The sequence below is a fragment of the Lygodium microphyllum genome, chromosome 16, assembly GCF_053477565.2.
Source record: "Lygodium microphyllum isolate KBCC chromosome 16, Lygodium_microphyllum_v1.1.10, whole genome shotgun sequence".
Taxonomy (NCBI): domain Eukaryota; kingdom Viridiplantae; phylum Streptophyta; class Polypodiopsida; order Schizaeales; family Lygodiaceae; genus Lygodium; species Lygodium microphyllum.
Genome location: NC_141150.1, coordinates 131,467,968 through 131,494,127, shown reverse-complemented (window position 1 = coordinate 131,494,127; position 26,160 = coordinate 131,467,968). Strand labels below are relative to the sequence as shown.

General features: G+C 40.7%; 1 protein-coding gene across 2 annotated transcripts; it reads right to left on the bottom strand.

Moving 5' to 3' along the window:
- Positions 1–8,830: 8,830 nt before the first annotated feature.
- Positions 8,831–25,663, bottom strand: LOC148023440 (transcription/mRNA export factor). 2 transcript variants are annotated; one of them, XM_087695231.1, is made up of 5 exons: positions 25,466–25,656; positions 25,244–25,331; positions 24,717–24,811; positions 10,281–10,357; positions 8,831–9,529 (listed from the first exon to the last, which is right to left on the bottom strand). In XM_087695231.1, coding segments are annotated over exons 1-5 (336 nt in total). In that variant the 5' UTR covers positions 25,468–25,656; the 3' UTR covers positions 8,831–9,455. The 2 variants fall into 2 exon arrangements, with proteins under 2 accessions (XP_087551357.1, XP_087551358.1); XM_087695232.1 differs by lacking the exon at positions 8,831–9,529 and adding an exon at positions 9,662–10,062 and having other exon boundaries at positions 25,466–25,663.
- Between the last annotated feature and the right edge of the window lie 497 nt (positions 25,664–26,160).

Sequence of the window (26,160 nt, the reverse complement as noted above, 5' to 3'; positions counted from 1 at the left end):
ATGTTGTGTGGCCACTTGTACTATGGAGTGAGGCTTGGTGAAGAGAAGGTGCTCATCTCTTTGAGATGGAGAGTATATATTGTAGTGTGTTCTTGTTGTTGAAGGCCAAAGTTGATGCAAATCTTAGAAAAGTGTTTTTCTTGTTGTTTCTGTAAAGAAGGGCTATTTAAAGGTATAACTTCATAAAATGTTCTAGCCTCATGTTGCTTGTAAGCATATTGACATGATGAGTGCTCTAATATGCATTTTTTAAACAAACATACTTAGGCAAAAGGACTGTGAGGAGTGGCTACCTTCTATTCATGACATATCGCATGTGTTAGGTGAGGTTGGCAATAAACCCATGTTTCTAAAGCTGTTGATGATTGTTTGGGTGAAGCACCCAAGATATGAAACTACCACAACAACTCCTAGATAATTGTAGATACAAGTCTCTCAAAATGACTACGAGAATTGTCTAGCTAGCAGATCATATGAACCTTCATATTATGACCCAAAACACCCCCTATCCTTGCAAGACCTAATAAAAACTTGGTTGATTATTAGGATTGAGGATGCCCACCCATAATCACAAGCACCCATTGTTTGATCTGGAAGATGACATCTCCCCTCTCATTACTAATTATTTCATTCAGCGTAGGAGGGATACTCCTAATGATTTAATCCCCTGCCATTGAGTGATACATTGTACCATGGACCGCACTTTGTATATGTGCCCATATTGTAATGGAAATCCATCTCTTGTATTTGTTGTCTTGTCCAGTGCACAATCTTTTATGTATTTCTAATAGTCTTTGATATTTATAGTCTTATTTAGTGATAGAAGTGGTATTTTGGCATACTTTTTTTTTTTTGAAATTATATTACTCTAGCTTGATGCTATAGTGACACTTCACGTTGCCAACCTTGATGCTACATAATATCAAATTTGGTACCATTTAGTACCAAATTTAGTACATATAGTACCAAACTAATAGTACCATATGTAGTATTATGGTGGCGTGACATGGACAATTTGTAGGTTCAAAGTAGAATTGGGGTTTTAAAGTAGCTTATATTTTCTTCTATAAAGTTTTCATAAAGAGATATTTTTACAATCTAACATTACACAATACCAAATTTGGTATTATTAGGTGCCAAGTTCTGCTCCAACTAGCACCATATTTTGATGCAATAGTGTTCGATTGGAGATACATATGACCAAAGAGGTGGTAGAAAATGATATGGACCACAATATATTGTGTTTCTCTAAAATTCTCACTTCTCTATTTTTGGACAATCTTACAATGTATAATACCATAATTGGTACTTGCGAGTACCAAAATTGATACTGGGTGCACCAAAATGGATACTATAGGTACCAAAATGGGTATTGTATGTCTCAAAATATGGAATTGAAAGATTTCAAAATTTTGCATTATAAGCATTAAAATTCAAATGTTAAGTAGCAAATTTGGTACTGCTAGAGTTATAGGGACACGTGGTCAAATCTTTGGATTTGTCATAACTTGAACACTATTACTCCAAATCGAGCGCTTTATAGTTCAATTATAGATTCCATTTTTCGAGCGCTTCCCAATGATAGGTCACATCATATGGTTTTGCGAAACTTATGGGTATGTTATTTGGGTGCCACCTTTTTAAGTGGTCATATCAAAGGTTTACAAGCATCCACACTCTAATTTATAAGCACTCTATTTTCTATTTGGTAATTGGCCAACCTATTTTGTGGTAGGGCAACTTCTTTATTTCTGTCTAGAAAATGAGGGAGTGTAGCTACTATCCATTATCCATCCATTTTATATACTTGTAGATTCTTGGTGTGGAGAGAGAGAGCTTGTGGAGTGTGCGAGATGGTGCTTTATTGTGCTCTTGTCATTCTTGATTCCTTTTCCGAGTTGCATATTGTGCATTGTCTCTTTCTTTGATCTTGTGTTTGTCATTATTTTGTGTTGTTCTTCTATAGAGCATTGGTATCGTACGTTAGGGTTTCTTGATTGAGATACGCACATGTTTGTTGTGTGACATGAGAATGTATGCAGCATGCTTGCCTTGATTGTAGTTATTGTGTTTTGGAGACATCACCTAAACCTTGTGTAGTTGAAACTTGATCTCCTACTTGCGTTTGACTCGGTGACGTGATGTATTGCTATAATTGATTTTTTGAAGTAGTATGGGTTGTCTTTGACCTGGTGACATGTGCCAAGCATTAGCAACTTAGCTTTCACGGGTGCAGTCTGTTGACATTCGTAGTGCTGACGTGTGTCGACATTGCATCGACCTGCCGATACTGCCTCTTTTTTATCATGATGGTCCTCTTTCTTGCATTCGACTGTCCTACATATTGGTCCCATGCAGACTGTGCTATTAATAGCTCTGCTTGCCTTTGCAAGACAACCTGCCTTGCATTGTGCAGGTGCCTCACAGCCATGTTATCTTGCAGGCATAGATGCTACATCCGCATTATCACTCGCCCAATCGGTGGAAGACTGAAGTATGTTAATGCCATTATGGTGTGTTAATTGTTCAGCTGTCGCACTGTTGATGTCATCATTGACGTTACGTCCATTGACCTGCTAATTATCCGTATGCTAGACCTCGTAATTTGTCTTGTTCAATCATGCCTTGCAGGTGGTGCAAGTTGCAACTGTCGTTCACCTGACATGCAGATGCTGGCTGGGTTGATTTCTGGCTCACGTGCTTCTTGATATGTTAACGTCATTCCTTGATTGTGCTTTGTTGACGGCTAGTCTGGCGATCCAATTGGAATTCTTTCACTTTAAATGGTCTTGTCTTTTTTATTCTATTAAAGCCTTTGTTTATGCGCAACTCATTCTCTGCGGTGGTTCGAACACTCGTGATTGTCTTTTGGTTTGAGACCTTTGTAGTTGTTCACACTCCCTTTGCTACTCTCTTCCAAGCCTAGGTAATGTGTGAGTACTTTTCCTTTCTCATTTCACTTCACTATGATCATATCGGTGCCCTTCTGATTGAGAGATTGAATATTCTAACATATCTCATGGAGTTGTGGTTGAGTGTTCTTATACTTACCGGTGCTTTTCAGAGAAAGTGTTGATAACTCCTGTCTTTAGAGGAGTCTCTACTTCCATCATGATGGAGCAACACAATAGTCATGTATGTGAAGGTGAAGAGAAGGAATGGTGTGGCAAAATGTCACATTTGAAGAGAAGAAAGGTACAAAAGACATTCCTTATTTGTGCAATGGATATCTCGGTTGGGCTTCGCAGAGCATGAGACCGTGCACATATCTATATCATCTTAATTCGTTGAGGGCCTATCAATGGCTTAATTGAATGGTTCTTCTTAGCTCTAGTGATGTTGCATGCCCTCACATGCTCTTAACCAAACGGGACACGTGTGAGGGTGGAGAGAGGGCATGCTAATGCTCTTTCATTGTTGGCGGATTTGATGTGTGTCATCAAGTTCACATCTTCTAGTGTATCCAACACCAAGTTCATGCTAAGTCAAGTGACATTATGTGTTCCTATGGTCTCGCATGAGGGGACCCAAAAGCCATGCACATGCTCTAGTGGAGGAATCTTGGTGTCGCAACAAGCTATTCATAAAGCTTGTGTGACTACTAAAGGTACAAGGTGGCTAGCTTGACTACTTTACTTTCAAAGAGGGATTATGGCATTTGGACTTCTTTTTCAAGGTGCTTTCTTACTAAGGCACATCCAATAGAGTGCATGTTGTTGGAGTATCCATGATGCATCTAGGTATTCTTGTTCATTGCTTGTTCACCTATGCTCTGAGAGTGGTCATATCACATGTTTACAAACACCCATTGCCTAATTTATGAGCACTTTCTTTATTCTTTATTTAGTAATTGTCCAACCTATTTTGTGATAGAACAACTCCTTTCCTTCAATCTATAAAAGAAGGGAGTGTTTGCATATTTCTTTCTTATCTTAGAACAAAATGATAAAAAAATGCAAATCTTAGCAATTCCAAACCTTCCTCAAGTTATTAAGTAGAAGTACAACACTGATGAGCAATCAAATGTCACCTCCCCACATGTTAGTATGCCTATTTTAAACTTAACTTAGAGATTCCCTTTACATCTTAGGTGTGACAATAGCTAAACAAAACAAGCCAATAATGTAACCTCATGAGAAAGAAAATATATTAGAAATAATAGGCTATGACCCAAAGCATGGCAAAAGAATGCACCCCAATGATTTATTTGGTGGTGCTTGATGTAAAAGGTAGCACTCTTAAGAGTGTAGACCCACTATAAGAGATGAAGAGATATTGATGCTAGTTTTCGACATGGGTCCAAAGAAACTCGTGACATTGGTATAATACATGTATAAGTGTCACAAAAAGCACCAGTATAAGCTCGACATTTTTATGAAGAAATGCTATTTGCATATTCTGATGCTTATATCATCACAAATTAAAACATTTCCCGATGCAAATACCAAGTGTTTTATCAAAATTGATCAAAGATACCTATGGCTAAGAGTTTCCCTCTCTGCTCATTTATGCACCATCAAACCTTGAGGTAAGAGTTGAAACCCTACTTTCTTTGTTTGAATGCTTTGCTTTCATGCTTGTTTTTATGTAGCTTGGAGCACATAACTATAACATAAGTGAAAAGAAGTAGAGAATTATGTTTTTTTTTTAAGTATTTGTTTAGTTAGAGAGAGGGAGGGATGGAGGAAGAGAGGGGGAGGGGGAGGGGGAGGGGGGGGAGAGAGAAGTGAGAGGAGAGAGGAGAGAGGAGAGGGAATCTTTAGAGATAGACGAGAGAGGGAGGGGGAGAAAAGAGAAGGAGAGAGGAGAGATAATATTTATAAAGAGATGTTAATAGGTTTTTAACTTTAAATATATAAAATTATTTTGTAGGTATATAGATAGTGTGATTGGTGAGGAGCACCTCAAGTTGTTCATGGTCAACTGCTTCCTCGAGTATACCTCGGGTATGTCGACTATCTACTTTTTAAACTATTAGTTTAGTACGAAACATTTAATTTAATACTTACAAAGTCATTATTTAATTAATCAATTATTTACTAAAAGTATATAATTATATAATAAATATTGATTATAAAATAATAATTAATTCTAAAAAAGTAGTTACTTGTGTGTGTGTGGAGCGAAAAGAGAGGAGAAAGAGTGGAGAGAGAATAGAGAGTAGAGCAAAGAGAGGAGAGTAGAAAAATGAGAGTGAGAGTGAGAGGGGGGGAAGAGATAGAGTAGAGAAAGGTGAAATAGTATAGAGAGGAGTATTAAGAAAGCAAGGGGGAGAGAGAGACAAAGAGAGAGAGACAAAGAGAGAGAGAGAGAGAGAGAGAGAGAGAGAGAGATTGTCTTAGGTATACTCAAACCTGTATACTTGACTAGGCCCAAGCATTTGTGTCTAACTTAAGCTTTCTTCCAATCAACTTGTTGTTTATTTAAACACTTGAGTGAGCTTACTTTCCTAATATGATAATACTTGCTATGACTTGAGCTAAGCCTCTATACTTGATAAATCTTAAAGCTAAGCTTAGAAAAAAATTGCTAGAGAGTAGAGAGAGCAAATCATGAACCATATCCATCATAATCTCTATGATAAGAGAAGAACCATACTTGTCACAATTTTTATGCCAACGTACGTCTTACCACAAAATGCAAACTAGTCTGTAATTTCTATGGAAATGTACAATCCAACTATAAGCAAACTAGCCCATAATGCATATTAAAGTTCATTGTATATCTAGTTGTTGATTATGTACTAGAGGCATTTCAAAGAGGTAGATGTTGCAATGATGCATCACCATTCCAACAATATGCGATGAAAGAGCAAAGCAATTCATGAAAGTGTCAATTTGCTATGAAGAACTCCTTTATGTAGTATGGGCTAGCTTATATCTTGTAGTACGATTGCATGCTAGCCTCGATTTGGCTACATGTGGGTTTAGCATAGCACCCCAACCAACCCCTACCATGGCAGCATGGCAATATGGCAAGGGGAGAGAGAGAGAGAGAGAGAGAGAGAGAGAGAGAGAGAGAGAGTGTGTGTGTGTGTGTGTGACAAAAAGACAAAAAGAGAGAGGATAGAGGAGAGAATGACGAGAGAAAGAGCAAATAGTTGCCATATTTGAATTCCCCTTCTAGACTATCATTGTTGAACTTGGTTGGATTAGTTGGTTGTTGGGGTTCGAGCTATAAAGGATGAGGAATTTCTTGGTTGGGATCGATCTGTTGGGGATGAGGAATTTCTTGGTTCTTGGGGTTCGAGCTGTCAAGGATGAGGAATTTCTTTGTTGGGATCGAGCATGTCCTCTATCTTCTCTTCTTCTTTACCTAACCTTTCTTCCTCCAATTATCTTCTTCTTTTGGCTGAGGTGTTTATTGATTCGGCTTGCGCATATCATCTCTTTCTTATCTTCTTCATCATTCATCCTATTCTCTAAGCTTGGGATCTCACCCCTACATAATGAAGTGTTGGATCCATGTAGAGGATTCCCTACCAAAGGTGCCTTTGCTCTACCATTCCCATCTTCTAATTCTAACTCTTCATCCACCCATCCCATGCCTCAAAGGAGGGCACCACATTGTCCTTGCTTCCAATTTCAATCGGCAAAGGTGTTTCTCGACTCCTACACAATTGGTGTGGGTGGAATAGGGATTGTATGTACAAGATTTTGGAAAAGTAAGCAAAAGTAGAAAAGAAGTATGCACAAGATTTTGGAAAAGTAAGCAAAAGTAGAAAAGAAAGAGAGATCAAAAATATTCAATTTGTCAAAAAACAAAATATGAAGAGTGAAAGGGAAGGAAAAATAATGACATGTATCTAGTGGCTTTAATTAACATGGAAGTACGAGCAAAGTACACCTTAACCATTACAATAGGCTTCACAAGCAATGCTAATCGATTTGGCAATGCTAGGATGAGCATTTCATGAGGCACAAACAAATAAAAACTTTAGATGGAAAGGTATGAGAACCATTCACAAGGTAACACTCAATTGTGTTGATCATCTAGTGTGGCTCTTACTTGAGGATGAAGCTCCCATGGCATTTGCGAAAAACATAATTGGCAACGTTAGGATGGCCATCTCACAAGGCATTAACCATCTCTAAATGGGATTGCCAAGACACTCGTGTGAGGGATCAACAACGTCTATAAAGTGGCGATATCCCGATTAGTAACCTTACCACCACTTTTGACCAACATACCAATGTGGATTCAATGACGTTTTTGGGAGCACGCTAGATTTTCCTAGCATGGCAAAAGTTTCTATGATGATAGAATATGGTCTTCAGGCGAATCCATCGAGGGCATGTAAAGCCATAAAACACTGCATCACTTTTCCAATGTCACCTTCCCTAATAGCCTTGGAAGTTCCGTTTCTGTGTCTTTTCGAGGCCTTGGCAAATTCCAGAGGCTGAAGTAGCGTCGACCACATTCAACATCATCGGGCAGCACATCAAACCCAGAAATCCGATCCACCATCGAACCAATTTCGGCCACTTAACAAAGGACTTACGAACTTGTCCTCACAAAATCCACTTGGCCTTTCCTGACACACGTCACTCGCACTTTCTCAATCAAACGATATCCATCCATACAGCCAATCCAGGCTCGCTCGCAAGTTTAATGAAGTCGAGTTCCAAAGCAATGGATTGCCAAGCACATCAAATTTTCTACCGCGAGCGATGGCACCACCAGCACCAACCAAGTAATAATAAGCAGTGGAAAGAACAAAATAAGACGAAAATATGCAGCCCATGACCATGGCAAATTGTTGTCCCACTTCTCCATCTTCTCTTAACATTTCATCAGATCTCTTCCCTGACAAGAAAGCCCCGCCACCGGCAGTGTCCAATAGCGTGGGAATGGTAAACCTTGTTGGTTGGTGGTTTGGAGCCATGGCAACGAGACTATTCTCATCATATGTTCCCCGCAGATGGTTTCAAGTCTGAATCCTTAACGCATTTATCAGCTAAGCATGTAAGAGTGGGCTCGTTGAAGAATTTACTGCACATCAATAACAATGCCGATGCCTTTCAGGTGGTCGTCGGCTACAAGTTAGTGCTTGCGAGATGAAGAGAGCAACAAATTGATGGCCCAAGGCCTATAACAAGGTCTTGTTAGGCCTTTCTGTAGTTGGTCTTCAACTGCAGAAGACTGAATTACCAAATCATTTAGTTTGTCATAAGTTAATGTTGTGTTAAACGAGCTTATGCTCTCTGCTTGCAACATTCAATTTTGTATACCAAGGGCATGAAAATATACCTAAATCCACCATACTTGAATGCACTATCACTATCCATTCTTCTTTCTTCAAAGGCACATTACGCAGAATCAATGGAAAGCATCCCATTGCTTCCATTGCAATTGAATGGTCAATGCAGCCTCGAGTATGGCAATTACTAGTTTAGATACGTACAGGATCAATGGAAAACATCCCGTTGCTTCCATTGCAATTGAATGGTTGATGCAGCCTCGAGTAAGGCAATTACTAGTTTAGATATGTACAGGATCAATGGAAAACATCCCGTTGCTTCCATTGCAATTGAATGGTCAATGCAGCCTCAAGTAAAGCAATTACTAGTTTAGATATAAACCACAACAATATATTTGTTTTCCATTTTTCTCTACGCATGGTAATTAACTTGAATGCAATCATAATAAGATTATACTGCACACACCAAGCTCTTGTCCATTCTCACACATTCGAAGAGCCAAAACAGACCAAACATACTAGTTCCACTGGACCTCGCCTTACTAATTTTTTTTATTGGTGCTTCTTTCAAATGACCATGACACAGGTCATTACAATTCCCAAGAAAAGTTATTCTTCCGTACAGAAAAGTTATTCTTCCGTACAGTGTTGCTGCTGGATGTGCAAGATTATACAGCAGATGCAGTTACATTTATTATTTGCTCAGCTGTTCTGTACATGTGATCTTGTGGTACAGTTAAAACAATTAGTGCCCCATTTAGTCCAGATGTTGATAGAGGCCAACAATTCTAACTTATACAATCCCATTTTGCTTAAATTACATTAAGCACTCTTTTTCTTGGGCTAGCTTATAAAGCCATCTCCCCTATCCGACTCATCTTCAATAGCTGCAGAGTGCTTAGATCTTTAAGCTACAGCCTACAGTCTCCAAAGAAAGGAACCTAAAAACAGCATGCATGCACAGACAAGACAAATTCAACCTTTTCCGCACCTTCACAGTATACAGAATATTTTGCAATGCCCTCCAAAGCGTAATGATGACTATGTGCAGAACTGTATTAGTTTTCATTGGGGCTTCAAGAAATAACAATTTGAAACTAAAAAGCTCTACAAATAAACAATATACATGGAAGTGAACATATAAAAGAAACTGGGCACTGGCTTATCCGTTCATTCAATATCTTAACGAAGATCTCTTTATGAAAAAGGATGCCTTTGCAGTATCAAGCCGGAGGGTCACCCATGCCACTGAAGTTCAAAGAGCAGCAGCCATGAGAAATGTGCGTATCCGCTGCAACAGCTCTGCTTTAACAGTGTCTGGAACAGATGCTGTGATCCATATATTGAGCAAATGAATCATCAACACAGCTTTGTGCAGGAAGCATCAACCAACAAAAAGAAAGGAATACTTCAACCATCCTAAATTTTCAAGTTCATTTGCTTCAACCAACCCACATATGCATTTTCACAGACCAGGGTGTGCATCAGCTTGACATTCCTTCACATTTTCTACACTTCTACTATCTAGATTCCATGTCCACCTCTCTTCAACAAATTTTGAGCATTTTCTGGCTTCCAAATGCCTTTTGTTTGATCAGTCACAAAATCAAGATTTACTATCAAAGTCTTGAGGTTTATACAAAAGATTTGCCAACAAGCTGCTAGCTCAGCTGGTGGTATGAGTCTAGCGTTATTGATAAAGACTCCTGCACTATTGCTTAAAGACGCTCCTCTCGAAATGGAGGGACATGAGGTAAAGAGTCGCCCCAAGGACAGACAACTAAGGGAACTGGACAGGCCTTACCCACCCAATAGACTCTGAAGTTTAGTGTCCTTGTCAGGAGCCCCTCGATTCATGACAGCTGTAAAGAGTGCACATTGGGCAGGATGTAACCAACAATGTATTGATGCAAAGGTTAAATGTCAGACAGCCACTGAGTTTTAGAGCAGCATAGACAGATTATTTTATTACACTTTTACAAGCCCCATTTCATAAGAATTATACTGCTTGCATGACATCTATCAATTTTCAATCAACACCTTCCTTCATGACAAAAAACCAGAATGTAAAGTGGCTTACATCTTCCTTTGGGAGTTATCGTACGAACAAGTTCATCAATTGTCACATTGGTTCGTCCTCTCTTCCTTGTTAAAGCCCTGCATTAGCCCCAGGACACCACAATTTTGGATAATTCTGGTATGAGTAGAGATACCCATCAAGAACATTCATAGCCTAAAATAAAAGCAATACAAGTACATAATATAGGTAAAAGCACAATGCCATAAGTGAATCGTCCTCAAGTAACTTCATTGATTTGTAAAACTGTTCTCACAAGCCACATGACCAATAGGCAACTCATTGATGAATCTAGTTGATTGCCAAAAACGAGTATCTGAGCACTGCATTGTGTCTTCAAACAGAAGTGACATCTAGGAGTTGAAGAAACTGGAATTCCAAGTTCCTGCTTTTAATTTTTACTTTCAAGGCTAGATTACACTAAAGTTTTATAGAGAGCATTGAAACATTAATCCATGTCTTATCTTCTTTATCTTGGATTATTAAGGATGGATTACATTACCCATCTCTACAAGGAATGTGATGGAATTTAAAAATAAAGTAAGCCTAACAAATTACTAGGATTTGGATGGATCTTGCAAACAACCTAGGAGATCAAAACATGATCCCAGGAATGGTCTAGCAAATCGAACTCCATAAACAGCCTAGAGGATAAAGACAGAATCCCAGAATGATCTAGCAAATCGAACTCCATAAACAGCCTAGGGGATAAAGACAGAATCCCAGAATGGTATAGAGGATCGAATATTCGGTGATACAGTTGTGAGAGAATGTTGTTACAAAGCAAGGAGAACCTATTGATTTGATTTGTAGCCACCAAGGACCAATCCTACAGCAAGTGGCAGTAGTTTGGAGCCCTCCAAGTGTAGTTGATAGCAGCCCAAGGTCCTTCTGGAGCTCGTCACAACATATAGGAAAAGGCGACATCCTTTCCAATGGTTCTAAGCTGTAGAGGACAACTTCCATGGCTATTCGAGCAAGATAGCAGCAGTTTTCAACCTTTCTTGCAATGAAAGGCTAAAATTTCTCTCTGTAGAATTCTCTATCATCCTATAGCCAGTACTTCGAGAGAGCTTTCTGATGATGCATGGATGGCTGTGTGTCACACAACATTTGAGGGTCAAGGTGATGATTGAGAGTCATGCTCCTCATGCATGTCATAGAGGTATTGATGCCACAATTAAGCTAGTTGAGCACTTCTTTCATTGGCCAGCTATTCCTAATAGACCTTGGCAGAGCGTTGCTATGGATGTTATCTTTGAGCTTCCACGTACATCTACGAAGAATGATGGGATATAGACTATCATATGCAAGTTCAGTAAGCAAGCCCACTTCATTCCAATGTGAGAAAAAAGAAAAAGATTGATCATATGACACATCTTTTTATGCAGCATGTGTTTAAGTACCATGGTATACCAGAGTCAATCATAAGTGATTGTGACCCACACATAAGAAGTTTGTTTTGGAAAGAATTGTTTGAGAATATGGGGACAACGCTGAAATTCTCTTTTTCCTTCCATCCACAGCCTAATGGTTTAAGTCCAAGGAGGCTAACTCCATAGTTTTAGATCTTTTGAAATGCTATGTATCAGAAAACAAAGAGTAGTGAAAACAATATTTGTCATTGGTTGAGTTTGCATAAAACAACACGATGCATAGTTCCATTGGTAAGGCTCCTTTTGAGGTAGTAGAGGGTAGTGAGAAAGTACCCCCTATTTTGCATACAAAAGATAAGATCTTGGAGACTGATTGCTATGTGGAGAGCATAGATGGAACTTTTCAAAAGGTTAATTATAAGCTTCAAAGATCACAAGATAAGTAAAAGAGAGCTATCGATCGTCATAGACATGCTTTGCACTTTGTAGAGGGCGATTATATGCTGCAGTGTTTTGAAAAGGCACTTTTGAAAAACTTCATCATACAGATTTTGGAAGATGGTCAACTCACATTGACCAAGATTAAAACACAAGACAACCCTGCAGATGTTCTCACTAAAAGTCTAAGCAAAGCTCAGCACAAGCATTACACACGATTAGTGGGAGTAGGTTAGCTAGAGGTTCACATCGGACCTTTAAGTGGGAGGTTGTTGGGATAAAGGCCCGGTTTAACCCCACGTGTATAGTACACGCACATTGTACATGTGAATGCACCCTTTACGTGCCCTAAGTATAAATACATTTTATTCTTTGTGTACCAACACATTGTTGGTACACTCTTATCGAATCGTACTTGACTCTGCTCTCTCTCCAACCGTCACACTCTCACGCTCACTCCTCTCGAGCTTCTATCACTCTCTGTTGAGCTCCAACACAAGTCTGCTCAACCATATAGCTTCCTTAGAAGCTTCAGTAGCTGATATGTATTTAGCTTCAGTGGTACTCAGTGCAACGATATTCTGCAACCTGGAACACCAAGAAACAGTTCCACCAACAACTGTGAAGATATACCCATTGGTGGACCTACGAGTGTCCAAGTCACCTACCATGTCTGCATCACAATAACCCTGCAAACTAAGTGCACCCTGCCCATAGCAAATACACTTTCTTTGTGTACCCTTAAAGTATCAAAGAATACACTTGACAGCCTCCCAATGTGCTTTGCCAGGATTTGACATAAACTTGCTAACTCCTCCCACTACATGAGCAATGTCCGGACGAGTAGCAACCATAGCATACATAAGAGAGCCACAAGCTGATGCATAAGGGACTCCCTTCATAGCATTTGCTTCCACGTCATCTTTTGGGCTGTTGGCTTTGCTAAGCTTGAGATAAGGAGGTAAGGATACCCCAAAAGGCTTAGCTTCAGCCATGTTAAATCTGTCTAGTATCTTTTCAATGTACTTTTCTTGAGATAAAAATAGTAATTTTTGCATTCTATCTCTACGAATCCTCATGCCCAAAATATGCTCCGTATTCCCCAAATCTTTCATGGAGAAGGCTGATTTCAGCTGATTTTTGAGAGCATCCAAGCTAGTCTTTCTTTTTCCAACTAGTAACATATCATCCACATACAAAACAAGTATAATGGGGCTGCCATCTATATCGTTTTTCATGTACAAGCGACGATATGCATGGCTGCGTGTAAACTCGTGAGATAGCATAAAGGTGTCAAACTTTTTGTACCATTGCCGTGGTGCTTGCTTCAGCCCATACAAGCTGCGTTTTAGTTTACACACCATTTGCTCTTTTCCAGGAACTACAAAGCCCTCGGGCTGTTTCATGTAGATTTCCTAATCAATGTCACCATGCGAGAAAGTTGTTTTTACATCCATTTGATACAGCTCTAAGTTTAAAACAGCAGTGAGAGCAAAAAGCACCCGTAGAGTGGTCATCTTCACAACAGGTGAAAAAACCTCTTGGAAGTCAATCCCTTCCTTTTGTACATACCCTTTGGTAACTAGCCTTGCCTTGTACTTGGGTTTCCCATCAACTGTCTTTACTTTGTACATCCATTTGTTTGGAAGTAGCTTCCTTCCCTTGGGCAATGACACAAGATCCCAAGCATCATTTGCATATACAGATTTAATCTCTTCCTACATAGCAAGCTCCCACTTACTGCTGAACTCACATGACTTGGCCTCTTTGTATGTAAGAGGCTCACCCTCATCTGTAAGCATCACATAATGCAAGGAGGGGTCAAACCTATGTGGTTGCCTTCATACGCATGTAGACCTGCATACCCAATGATCAACATTTTTAGGAATTAGGTCTACATCTGGAGGTATATTATTTTCAACATTTATTGGCTGTTGTAAGCCATATTCAGCATGCTATTCATGCTGTACAGCACCATCATTTTCATAATCAACAAGCCTATCTTGCTGTCCATGACCTCCTTGTGCTCCTATTTGCTGTCCATCATCATCTGGCTCAAAAATAACCGGTTGATCATCAATTTCAGCCTTTCATATCTAAAACTCCACCTTTTTCATGTCTTCATTAGAGGCTAAAGTACCTTTTAGCAATTTTGCCTCATTAAACACAACATTACGGCTATGAATAATTTTCTTGGACTGAGGTAACCACACTCTGTAGCCAAATTCACCCTCATCACCATAGCCCAAGAAAATGCCTTCGGTGGATTTTGGGTCAAGTTTGTTCCTCAGCTCATCCCTAGCATGCACAAAAGCATCACAGCCAAATATATGTAAATGGTCATATGAGGTCGATTTACCAAACCAAACCTCCTCAGGGATGCCATTATTTAAGGACCTGTTTGGAGAGCGGTTGCAAATGTGAACCGTGGTTTTGAGTGCCTCTCCCCAAAATTCATGAAGAAGATTAGCAATGGACAGCATGCACCGCACTCTTTCACATAAAGTCCTATTATATCTTTCAGCCACCCCATTTGAAGAAGGATTGTAAGGGACTGTAAGCTCCCTCTTAATACCATGCAAGTCACAAAAGGACTTGAATTCAGTTAATGTGAACTCACCCCCATTATTAGTTCTCAAGCATTTTAGCTTTCTACCTGTCTGAGTGGTCACAAATGCATGAAAAGTTTGAAAAACAGCAAACACTTCACTTTTCTTTTTTAGCAAGTATACCCAAATCTTCTTGAAACAGTCATCAACAAAGAAGAGAAAATATGCAACACCACCCAACGATTTCACGGGCATACTATATACATCAGAATGCACTAAGTCCAAGACATTGGACTTACGAGAGACACCAGAGTAAAAGGAATTTTTTATTTGCTTTCCAAACTGACACTCGTTACAAAAGTCAAGTTTAGAGCATTTTTCATCAACCCCTCTTCAGAGAGGTAAAGACATCAAGTCCTTTTTGGTTCATATGGCCTAATCTCTTATGCCATAACTCCAAGTGGCTACAAATTTTAGCAACTGCAAGAACCTTGCCATTCAAGGCTTTACAGTGCAAACAATACAAAGTGTCCTTCTTGGTTCCTTTTGCAATCAGCATGGAACCCTTTTTTACTTTCCACAAACCACTACCAAACAGTGCAGTGTATCCATACAAGTCAAGCTGACCAACAGATAGTAAACTCTTTTTAATGCCAGGCACATATCTAACATCTTTCAACACAAGATCTTGACCATTGTCTAAAGACAAGTGTACAGTGCCAATCCCATCAATACTGCAAGCATGGTTATTTCCAAGATACACCTTTCTATAACTGCCTGTATTGAACATAGCAAAATACTCCATGCAAGGAGTCATATGGAAAGAGGCACCAAAGTCTACAATCCAAGTTTGAGTGACACCATCATCAACTGACAAGAGTGCATCAATCACATCAGCCTTGGTAATCTGCATATCTTGCATGTGACATACAAGGGCATCATAATCAACTACACATAATACATCAGCCTCTATATCTGAAAGCTCCTCTATGACCACACTAGAGGCCACATTGGCCTTTTCTTTGCCTTAGGTTGCCTCAGATGCATCTATCTTGTCTTCCTTCTTATTTTTATATCCCGCATTCTTCTTTCTCTCTTGTTCCTTCTTGCAATACCTGCAATCAGGTTTCTTGTCGCCCTTCCGACCACAGTGATAGCAAGTAATGTCACTCTTTTCCTTTCCTTTGCTCTTGCTCATGTTTCTCTATCCTGCATTTGAATTTTTCTTTTCAGCCCTGCCTCTTACATTGTAAGCTGAGGTACTGCCTTCCCTACTCAACTTATCATCAAAGTCCAAATTTGCATCTTTGAGCTAATTTAAAATCCCTGTAAATGCACTCAAGTGCTCAGCTGTAGACTTTGACTCATCCAGTCGCATATTCACCAACTTGCACATTAAATGCACCTGATTAACACGTGTGGTGATCTCATAAGTAGTTTTCAACTTCTCCCATATTGCATAACCTATATCTAAACCCTTAATGTCTGTCAGAATGTCATCAGTGACACCCATCTTTATATAAGCCACAGCCTTTTTATTTACTCTGGCCCAATTTGCATCAGACATTAGTGCAGGTTTATCTTCCTGCAAAGCATTCTCACAATCCTTTAGAAACAAAATGCCCTGCATACGGTCTTTCCAAAGGTCAAAGCCATGACTATCAAACCATTTGATTTCCATCAAACTGTTGATGTCTGAACTGGAAGAAGTTGCAGCCATTTTATCACAAACACAAGAGTAAATGCCCCTAAACTGCAAAAGCACAAGCTGAACCAGCAAACACACTGCTGTTTTTCCTCAACCAGAAATAAATCTCTGCTGTTTGTACATAAACTAGCTACCACACGGGTAAAAAATGTAGAAATTTATCAAATTCTATGCAAATCCCCAGAATTTCAAGTCCAAGATTGCATAAATGTTAGCCAATTTAACCTAGCTGAGCAAAGCTTTGCCAATACATGAAAAGCCCCAAATTTCTGGGATCCAATGTCAAGAAATTTTGCTCAAAAGAGCAAAATTATGACTAATTTGGCAAAATCCCCAAATTAATTGTGGTCGCCACTCACAATGTCTACAATTTCTGACTTGAAAATCACTGACAGGCATAAACGATGTCAAATTTGGAAAAAGCCCCAAATTTCTGGGCCAGAACTGCATAGATATGTGACCTATACCTCCAGTGCGTGAACTCCCGCTAAGAGAATGAATTTCCAAAAAGGATTTGAAAAGAGAAAAAAAGATTCATGATTTTACAAGAAAATTTGATGGGTCCGTTGACCCACCGGCAAGCGTCACATCGTGAGACTGGCGACGTCTCCGCTGATCCACACTGGTTGCCGCTGGTAGCAAGTTTGCAACGAACTTCAGCCGCCGATATGAGACAGTATCCAACCAATGTGAGTAACTGGCTATGAAGGCATTGGCACCTGCTCCTCTCCCTCCACCAAAACCAGGCAGGTGATGAATGCATGGATACCCAAGTAGTGGGTACGCAAGCCACCACCAAGGTGTCTCGAAGAGAACCCGATGTCGAAGTCAATTGTACCAGCACCTCAAAATAGAGAAGAATCTACATCACTCAAGTAGGTATCTGTCCTTTCAACATGGACCGCTATGCCAATCTAGAATACAATGTGAACTTCTATGCTATATCTGTCAACAATGTCTCGCAGTAGCATACAAGACCATCCTATCAAAAAATGCCTTTGAACATATGTGACTATGGATTCCCTGCCTTTGGCTAGACTGCCAAAGTGTCCCCCCATGTGAGTGCAAACTGGGAACCAAGCCCGCTCTCTGTCAAAGAACTAGCTCATCATGAACCTGGATGTCAATCCCACCTCCAAGATTTGAATCTGCCAGACTTCAATCAATGCATCAGGAAAACCCCTCTTTGGAACCTGTGCACCTGTATACCTTTATAGATGAGGTTCACCTATCCCATCTTATCGCCCTCTCACACTCCCTCTCCGGCATGGGAGAATTGTGAGGGATGACCCCATCACTTGTATAAGCAACCTGGAAGGGAGACCCCTGCAACCATCGCTGAGGCCACATAGATGGAGCCTAAACCTGGACCCGGAGAATAGGAAGACCCGCCGAGAGAGTCATCACCCATCGTCACCATCCGCGCTTGCTCCTATTGTAAAGCTGCTAATGTCCTGCAATCCTTTCAAAGGTGTCCCTTCTTGCCACAAGAATAGCACTCGGACTTCTTCTTCTTCCACTAAATGGCAACCCTCTCTAAGACTAGAACATCTAAAGTACCAAGAGATTGCATCCTCACAAAAACCTAAAGCTGAACACAGCAAGTCTCCAACACAACACTTATAGATAAGTAAAGAATATTTGCATGCTACCCATCACGAGATGTCAGAGGAGCCATCATGAGGGAGATATAGAGAAGATGAAGAAAGGTAAGAGAGATCTTCATAGAGAAATGTATGCCAAAAATACAAACTCACAAGGATTGCACGAGTTCCAAGCAGTAAAGAAAGCACATAGAGAAAAGATCAACAAGAACCAGAGTATAGCAATGAGAACACGACAACCAGATGCACATAAACCCTCTCTAAAGCGGAGCAGGGTGGCACAAAGTGAGAAGACAGACCAAAAATAACCTAAACCAGTCTGAAAATACAGTTGCCCAGCCTTGCATAGGAGCAAACAGCCAAAACACAAGTGCTGATCAGTAAAACGCAGGCAGAAAACACCAAAACGTAGATTTGGAAGGGTTAGTAACAAGGCCCCAGCCCCAGCCCTAAAACAGGCCTAAAAAGCTGAAAACATAAGTGGCAATCTACAAAACGCTGAGGAAACAGGCCGAAAATGATCAGAAGATGGTCACCCAGGCTGTAAATCAGTCGCAGCAGTCAGAACCGGTCCACTCAGCAGACAAAAAGTCAAAACTTGGACCTGAAACAGTGTAAAACAGCAGCAGGAACAATGATCCTGCAATCTCATACCATATCAAAAATGGATGCAATGACGGAAGCATGTGAAAAATTGCCATAATGGACTACTATACACAAGAGACAAAGAAAAGAGAGAGATGCTGTAAAAGAAAAGAACGGTGCACAAGGAACTCAGAAGCAAAGAGATACTCGGGAAAAGGAATCCATATACCAAGATATGAGAGAAGAGAGTACAAAACTAGTGTGAGTCATTGGTTGTGAAGGCACTAGTACCTGCTCCTCTCCCTCCACCAGAACCAGGCAGGTGATGAATGATCATAATGTGGAATGTGGAGGAGAGACCTCAATAAATTGGCAAAAATAATGCCATAAATCATGTCAGGTCGGCCCGCATTTAACGGCCAGCAATAAATGCTAAAATGATCATCATTAAATGCCAAGAAAAATACCCAAATAATTAGGATAATGTCCTAGTCCCCTAGCCCACTTAATCAAATGCACAGACTCAGCCATGAACTTACATATTTGTTAACATCAAAGTGCTATTGCAGTGATATGAAATTCAGTGTTTCATGCTCGCGCAAAACACATTGAGGTGCATTACCGTTATGTTAGAGAAAGATCCTATGCAAGAGTGAGTATTTTCACTAAAGTATTACCATGTTAGAAGTTTGAGGCTTTTTGAAACTCCTTGAGCTTATTACCCTTTGGTGATTGATCATCCTTGTATTTTATGACATTGGCACTATAAGGGGTGTTAGAATTTGGTACTTTTGGGCAATGCCCAATGTATTTTGTGTGGTGTGGACACTTATTAAAGTGTCAAAGTAGGGTCTGTACACCTAGTGTCTTAGGAACTTAAAGTAGTCACACTAGGCTCTAGAGTAAATAAACCTAACTCAAGTTAGTTGCTCGAAGGCTGGTTAGGTCATTTGGTTTCTCACAAGTATTCAGCTGATTTTATGGACAGCAGCATATGTTATGATGCCATTGATGCTTCAGCCATGGTTTATGCTTGGTTTATGCTATACTATGGTTTAAATTTGTCAGATTAGTTGAGCTCATGATTAATGGATCCATCACATAATAATCTGGCAATGTTTTTAAGATTCTTTGTGAGTCTTATGTTATGTTATGTTGACTTTAATTTTCAGCATGTATTGGGTATATAGAATGGTTGAACAAAAATGCACAATGTTGTGTTGACTATGATGCCTTCTGGAAATTCCAATGCAACACTTTGTTTTTGATGCATCTGGCAACACAATCGAGGACAAGTGCAAGGATTGGAGGGCTCTGTCAAAAGATGACATACCAGTGAGACAGTAGGGTTTGCAAGGAGAAACACAGAGTGAACTCGGCAAACATGGAGAAGAGAAGAGAAAAGAGAAGAAACTCTGATGAATGGAATGATGAAGTTCTGAATCATGGAGTGAATCTGATACAAGGGAACAAGGGTGCCGTAGCACAAGGAAGATGATGAAGACAGTCACAAACCATGAACCACAATGTCCTCCCTGAAGGGGTGTGAGGGTAAGGGAGAGGCTGGAGAGAAGAGGTGACGGACTGAATGAATTAGCCGTAAGGAATGAATGAGAGAGTGGCCTATAAATAGGCACAGTCAGTCTAGGGTGGCACCCCTTTTTGGGGCTGCAAACCCTAAACGCAAAATGCAGAAACGCAAAAAACGCAAACTAGGAGTGAAGGGTGAAGGGTTTCTCAACACCCCCTCTCAAGCCCAAAAAGGGGAACAAGAGAAGAGTGAGGTGGAGATGCAATGCTACATGTTGAAGAATGCTCATGCACCAAGTGTCACTTGGGTAGTGTCCCTCGTGGGGAAATTCTTCACTGCCCAAGCGCCCTAGTACAAAGATGATGAAAACATGCAATGCATAGGAGGAATGTCGAACTTTGTGTGGTGCCGAGAACCATAAGGATATGCCCGTACTCGATCTCGGGAGGTGGCTCCATGCTGACCAAGGGACAAAGAAGATCCACCCTGTAATCTGAGAACACCACCTAAAAGGAGACCTTTGAAGATAATCAAGAGACAGGATGAGCTGTAGAACCCGAAACTCAACCTCGGGAGAAAAGCCACTAGCTCCGTAACTCCATGCTAAAAGGAATACAAAGTCACCAAGTCGCTGCTAAAGATCCAAGGGCCTCAAACTAAGTAGGTCCTCTAGATCCATGGCACATAGGGTCCCTCTCTAAATTGGAAGGAGTAGAAGTAAGAGCCCTCTCTGAAGCCGAAGAATAATTGGCAGCCCCCTCTGAGGGTGAAGTAAGAAAATCCCCCTTTGAGTCCCAGTCTGAGAGAGAAAGGGAATCCAACCACTCATGGCTCACTGATTGCGAAGCATTTGATGACGAAGGAAGTGCTACCAGTCATGCTGAAGAAGGTATCTAGGGCTCAAAAGAAAAAGCTGGAAAGCACCCAGAAGTTCTCGAACCTGTGTAGAAAAGGGTGAGAAAGAAGGAGGCTCAGGATGAACCAAGGGTGGGGAACAGTCATAGGCTCTTAGGAGAGTGGACTGTGGAGGAGATGTGGACCGTGGAAGCCACTGTACCCGAAAATGGGTGGGGGAAACCTCCGCGTAGTGGGGTGGTCTCCAGGAGGGCTTATCGCCTCGTAAGGTCTTGGAGCTTCCGTGTGCTCAAAGGACTTAGTGCACGTTGGGTGCAGCTTATTGCCTTGAGCATAATACTCTAATAGCCGATGCAGAACGATCTCTGTGGCCCAAAAAGGAGAGGTGGCACAAGGATTGCCTGGTGGAAGACGCATATACTCCGAGGGGTGGGGAGCAAAGGTCGATGTTGACAGTCTTCGATGGGATGATTGTTCTTGCCGCAATAGGAAGTTGGAACACCCAGTAGAAGGGCAATCTGTCGGGGGAGAGAGGTGTGGTAAACAAGATAAGAGAGGGTGGGAGGGAGAAAAAGGATATCTCCCAATGCGCAGCAGAAATGATAGAGAAATCAAATGTTCATGTCAAACCCACCACCGGTCTTTGTCTTCTTTGATGAGGAGGATCTTTGTGGGCAAACACAGCCAAGGAAGGTTGGATCTCATGCAGACAATAGAACAAAAGAGAGAAAGACTAAAAACACAGGCTACAGGAGCGAGAAAGTCTAAAAACGCAGGCTGCATGAGAGAGAAAGACTAAAAACGCACGAAAAAACAACAGCAGCAATCAACATGCTAAAATTAGCTCCGAACGATGTGTAATAGGCAAGAAACAGGTACCAAACTGTTGTAGACAGCAATGGCCAGCTTGGACCGCGATGTCCTCCACATCCACGGTGTGGGCAACAAGCTGAAATACCTCAAATTTGCAAAAACGAGATTGTTTTCTAAATGGAGAGTCATTAGCAACAGTCGCTCTACTGTAAATAGCTGCAAACTGCAGGTGGAAGGCTGGAAACAGGCACCAGACTATAGATGACAGCAAGGAACAGCTGAGATTGCAATGTCCTCTGCAAAAGGGGTGTGGACAAGAAGCTAAAAATACCTGAAACCTGCAAAAACGAGATTTTGATGCAGCGGAAGAAAAAGAGAAGTGAATGCCGAACCCGCCACCGGCTTTTGGCTTCACTCGAGTGGAGAATCTTTGCCGTTGTTTGAGCAGATCCAACGCTAATACCATGTCAAAAGATGACATACCAGCGAGACAGTAGGGTTTGCGGGGAGGAACACGGAGTGAACTCAGCAACCATGGAGAAGAGAAGATAAGAGAGAAGAAACTCTAATGAATGGAATGATGAAGTTCTGAATCATGAAGCGAATGTGATACAAGGGAACAAGGGTGTCGTAGCACAAGGAAGATGATGAAGACAGCCACGAACCACGAACCACGATGTCCTCCTGAAGGGGTGTGAGGGTCAGGGAGAGGCTAGAGAGAAGAGGTGATAGACTAAATGAATCAGCCGTAAGGAATGAATGAAAGAGTGGCCTATAAATAGGCACAGTCAGTCTAGGGTAGCGCCCCTTTTTGGGGCTACAAACCCTAAATGCAAAACCCAGAAATACAAAAATGCAAACTGTGGGTGAAGGGTTTCTCAATAAGCTGTCATGAGGACGTGTATTTTTGCAAGCCTTATTTAACATGTGCATTAATTTTTAATCACATATTTAAGTAAATGTTACACATGTGAGGTGCAACTGAGGCTAGTGCAAATTAATAAGCCCAAGTCCCAAGGGAATCAGTGGATGTCAAAAGCAAAAGTTGCAGTTAGTTGTGTCGCACAGATACTAAGTGGTATCTAGTGCTAATTATTGGCCTAAGTCATTTATTTTGGCCATAAGTGTCAATTAGTGATACTAGAAATGTGACATTTAATGGTAAATACCATTCTAATGGTCAAAAATGGTACAAGGACACTCGGGAGATGAAGTGGCCTAGCCAATTTAATTACTAACTAATTAGACTATTTTTCTGAGCACCCAAGTTAGTATTATATTATTTTTCAGTAATTTTAGATTAAAAATTAATATAATAATGTGAATAATACTGAAAATTCATTAGAAAAGGCTACCACTTGTTAAATTTTCCAAAGGGAGGTTGGGAAAACATGGGAAAGGTTGGGACAGCAAAAATGAAGGCTTAGAGAGAAAGAGAGAGAATCGTTCATTCTTGTTGGAAACACAACATGAGGAGCTGAAGCAGCAATTGTGAGCTGAGTTTCAGCCATTACCGGCAAACCTTTGCAGAGTTCGAGCAACTAACAGCTACACAAGATCCTAGGTAGTTGGGTGACAACCCCAAGCTAAAGGCACCAATAGATTTGGGTCTCTATGTGCAGACAATGACAGCATTTATTGCTATTGGGACAAGGCTGCAGGGCTGCATTTGACTGATTTTCAATCATTTCTCACGATAAAACTCTAAATTTTCTCTTTTCTCAACACTCTCTCTCATTTCCAAGCCATTTCACAGCCTTGCTTCAAAGTTCTTAGCATTTGGACTTGGAGGCTAAGGAATTTCAGTTTTCTCTGCTGTAAGCCCTAATTTACAACAAAAATTATAGTTGAACAGCTGCCTCGAGAAGCATGTCAAACATTGAAGACTCTAGGACCTGAATTATTCAGGGCTAAAGGTGATTATCAGCTAAAATTATGTAGAGGACCGCCAGACATCAGAAGATGATTATCAGCTAAAATCAGGTGGAGGGCCAACCAACCATCAAATTTGCATTTCTACTCTTCTGTAAGTGGATGAAGGCCAATTGATTGCCCGAATCAAGGGGCAAATCAGATTGAAGACTTACTGGTCACTTCGGACAGCAAGTGGAGTTTAGATTGTAAATCAACTTCTACTTCAATTAAAGCTAAAGAAATACCCAAAGGGGTGCCAATTTTAGAGCCGACCGGGTATCCATTGCCCAAAGATTAGTAGGTAGATTTGTATTTTTCAGTTTTGCAATAAATACTTAGTGCTGTGATTAAGTTGTAATTAGGGAATTACCATCCATCCATTGAAGAATGCTACTTTCATAAGGAGCAAGGTGAAGGCCAATCCCCGAGCAAACCAAGGGGTAAATGTATTTGAAGGCTTGCTAGTTAGTTTTGGACACTAATTTCATCTACATACTATATATCTTCTTGCTAATCCTAGCTCATGCCATCAACCAAACCCTCATACCAATGTCCTTAACCTTTTTTTCCCCCTCTTGAGACAAGACCCACACATCAAGACACCCGCAAAGGGGGTCGCCTCACCTCTAAATATTAGCCAGGGTAGTGAAGCAAGAGCCACAATAGAATTTACCTATATGCATATGAGATAGCTCACAAGCCGAATGAACAAAGAGCTTGATTACACTGGGACACTCCTCCTAAGTGACCCCACCAAGGAGGAGAACCAATCCAATGTTCGAGTGGGCAAGAGCCCAAACTCGCACTAACACAACATGTGAATATAGATGTCCAACCAAGTGATGCACCAAGCAAAAGTTGAACCCACAATCTCACAATTATGAGCACAAGTGATAACTACTAGGCTACCATATTTGGAACAAACTTACTATACTTTATCCTTAATTGCTAGATTCAAGATAAAAATGTGTAATAAGCTGAAAGCCATTACCGCTTGTAATTGCTACAAATCAATTATAAATTATGGATTACACTTGGAATGACTACATGAGGCAAAGGAAGGCACCTGCAATGACTCTTCATTTCATCCTTCCACCCACATTCGATCAGTCTTTCTCTTAGCAAATCTTTCAGCTTCTCTTTTTCTCCACTCTCAATAAGCTGCATGAAGCACACCAAAGTCAGCAGATTGGGCGCAATTCAATTGGAGGTATGCAGCTGAGACAATTTTTCTAAAATACTGTACAATAATTCTAAGTTTATGATAGATGGGGAAACCAAGAGACAAACCCGTAAAGGATCGCTACGCTTTTAAAGTATTACATTACAGTATATGTTAGGAATTTCTTTGCATTGTGAGCGCACATGTGTGCATTCGTGTGTCCGTCCTACATAACAGTCATTTGACACACGAGGTTGTACACTACAAGGCTGCAAATAAAACTGCACTGACACAATGCTTTTATGTACATAAGCAACTAGAATGCCATACACCATACAGTAAGATGTCATGAATCTACAGTAAAGCAAAGGCCGAAACTCTGCAAAAGCATGAAAATTTGTTGGGACTTAATAAGGAGATGGGATTTTAACCTTGATGTTGATTATCTCTTGCAGGGTTGGCTCCGGATCCTTGTCATCTTCACCGTCGGGAGTTGGGGGTCTGTTTATGGACGCCCTCCTGTCCCCATGGGGAAAAGGCCCCACAAAAGAGAGAGAGAGAGAGAGAGAGAGAGAGGTTTTAGAAATTTTATAACTCCAAGAGAAATTAACCTGGCAATCCACTGAAATCAAACGGCTCTTGTGAAGCCTTACATGGCCTGGAGAGATTCCCACAGTCCACTGCGATATGCGTTTTCTTGCTGACAACAAGCGACCTCGAAACGTAGTGTAAACACAAGTTATTTTATGTCGGTCGCGTAACAGTTCTATGGAGTTCAGTATATCGTGCAATAGAAGAAGGTCCACGACTTTGAGTTTTCTCGCCAATCAGTTCCCTTAAAACGTTAGTTAAGCCGAAGTTTTGGGCCTGCCGTATGCTCATAGTGATCATCTTGATCGAAAATTTTCCTTAGCACATAAAATTAAAACTTGAAATATAATTTTTTATTATTACTTTTTAAACGGGGTGATATTAAAGGTTGCTAACCTGGAGTCTCTCTCTCTCTCTCTCTCTCTCTCTCTCTCTCTCTCTCTCTCTCTCTCTCTGTGCTTTTCTATCTGTGTTGTGTACAAATAAGAATGGTTCACCATGGGGGTCTTGAAGCTATTGCAAAGTAATATCTTATGCACACCAAGGTAATCATTAGAATCGCCACTTTTCGTCCTTCCATCATCCTTATACTTCCTTGGCCTCCCCAAAGGCCTACTAAAAGGCCAAGTCTTTCAAAGCAAGACTCCTCCATCACTGCACTCTTGCTTGTGGCTTCAATGCCAACAACCTTCTTCAATGCCCTATTCCAAGTGTACAACAAATGCAATGCCATACAAGATGCAAAAGCATAGTTTTC

Bases quoted from the DNA above. Each gene is read 5' to 3' on its own strand.
- LOC148023440 (XM_087695231.1), bottom strand. The intron at 24,812-25,243 runs GTTAAAATCCCA...TGCTTCATGCAG, and splicing joins AAGAGATAATCAACATCAAG to CTTATTGAGAGTGGAGAAAA. The intron at 9,530-10,280 runs GTAAGCCACTTT...TATGGATCACAG, and splicing joins GATAACTCCCAAAGGAAGAT to CATCTGTTCCAGACACTGTT.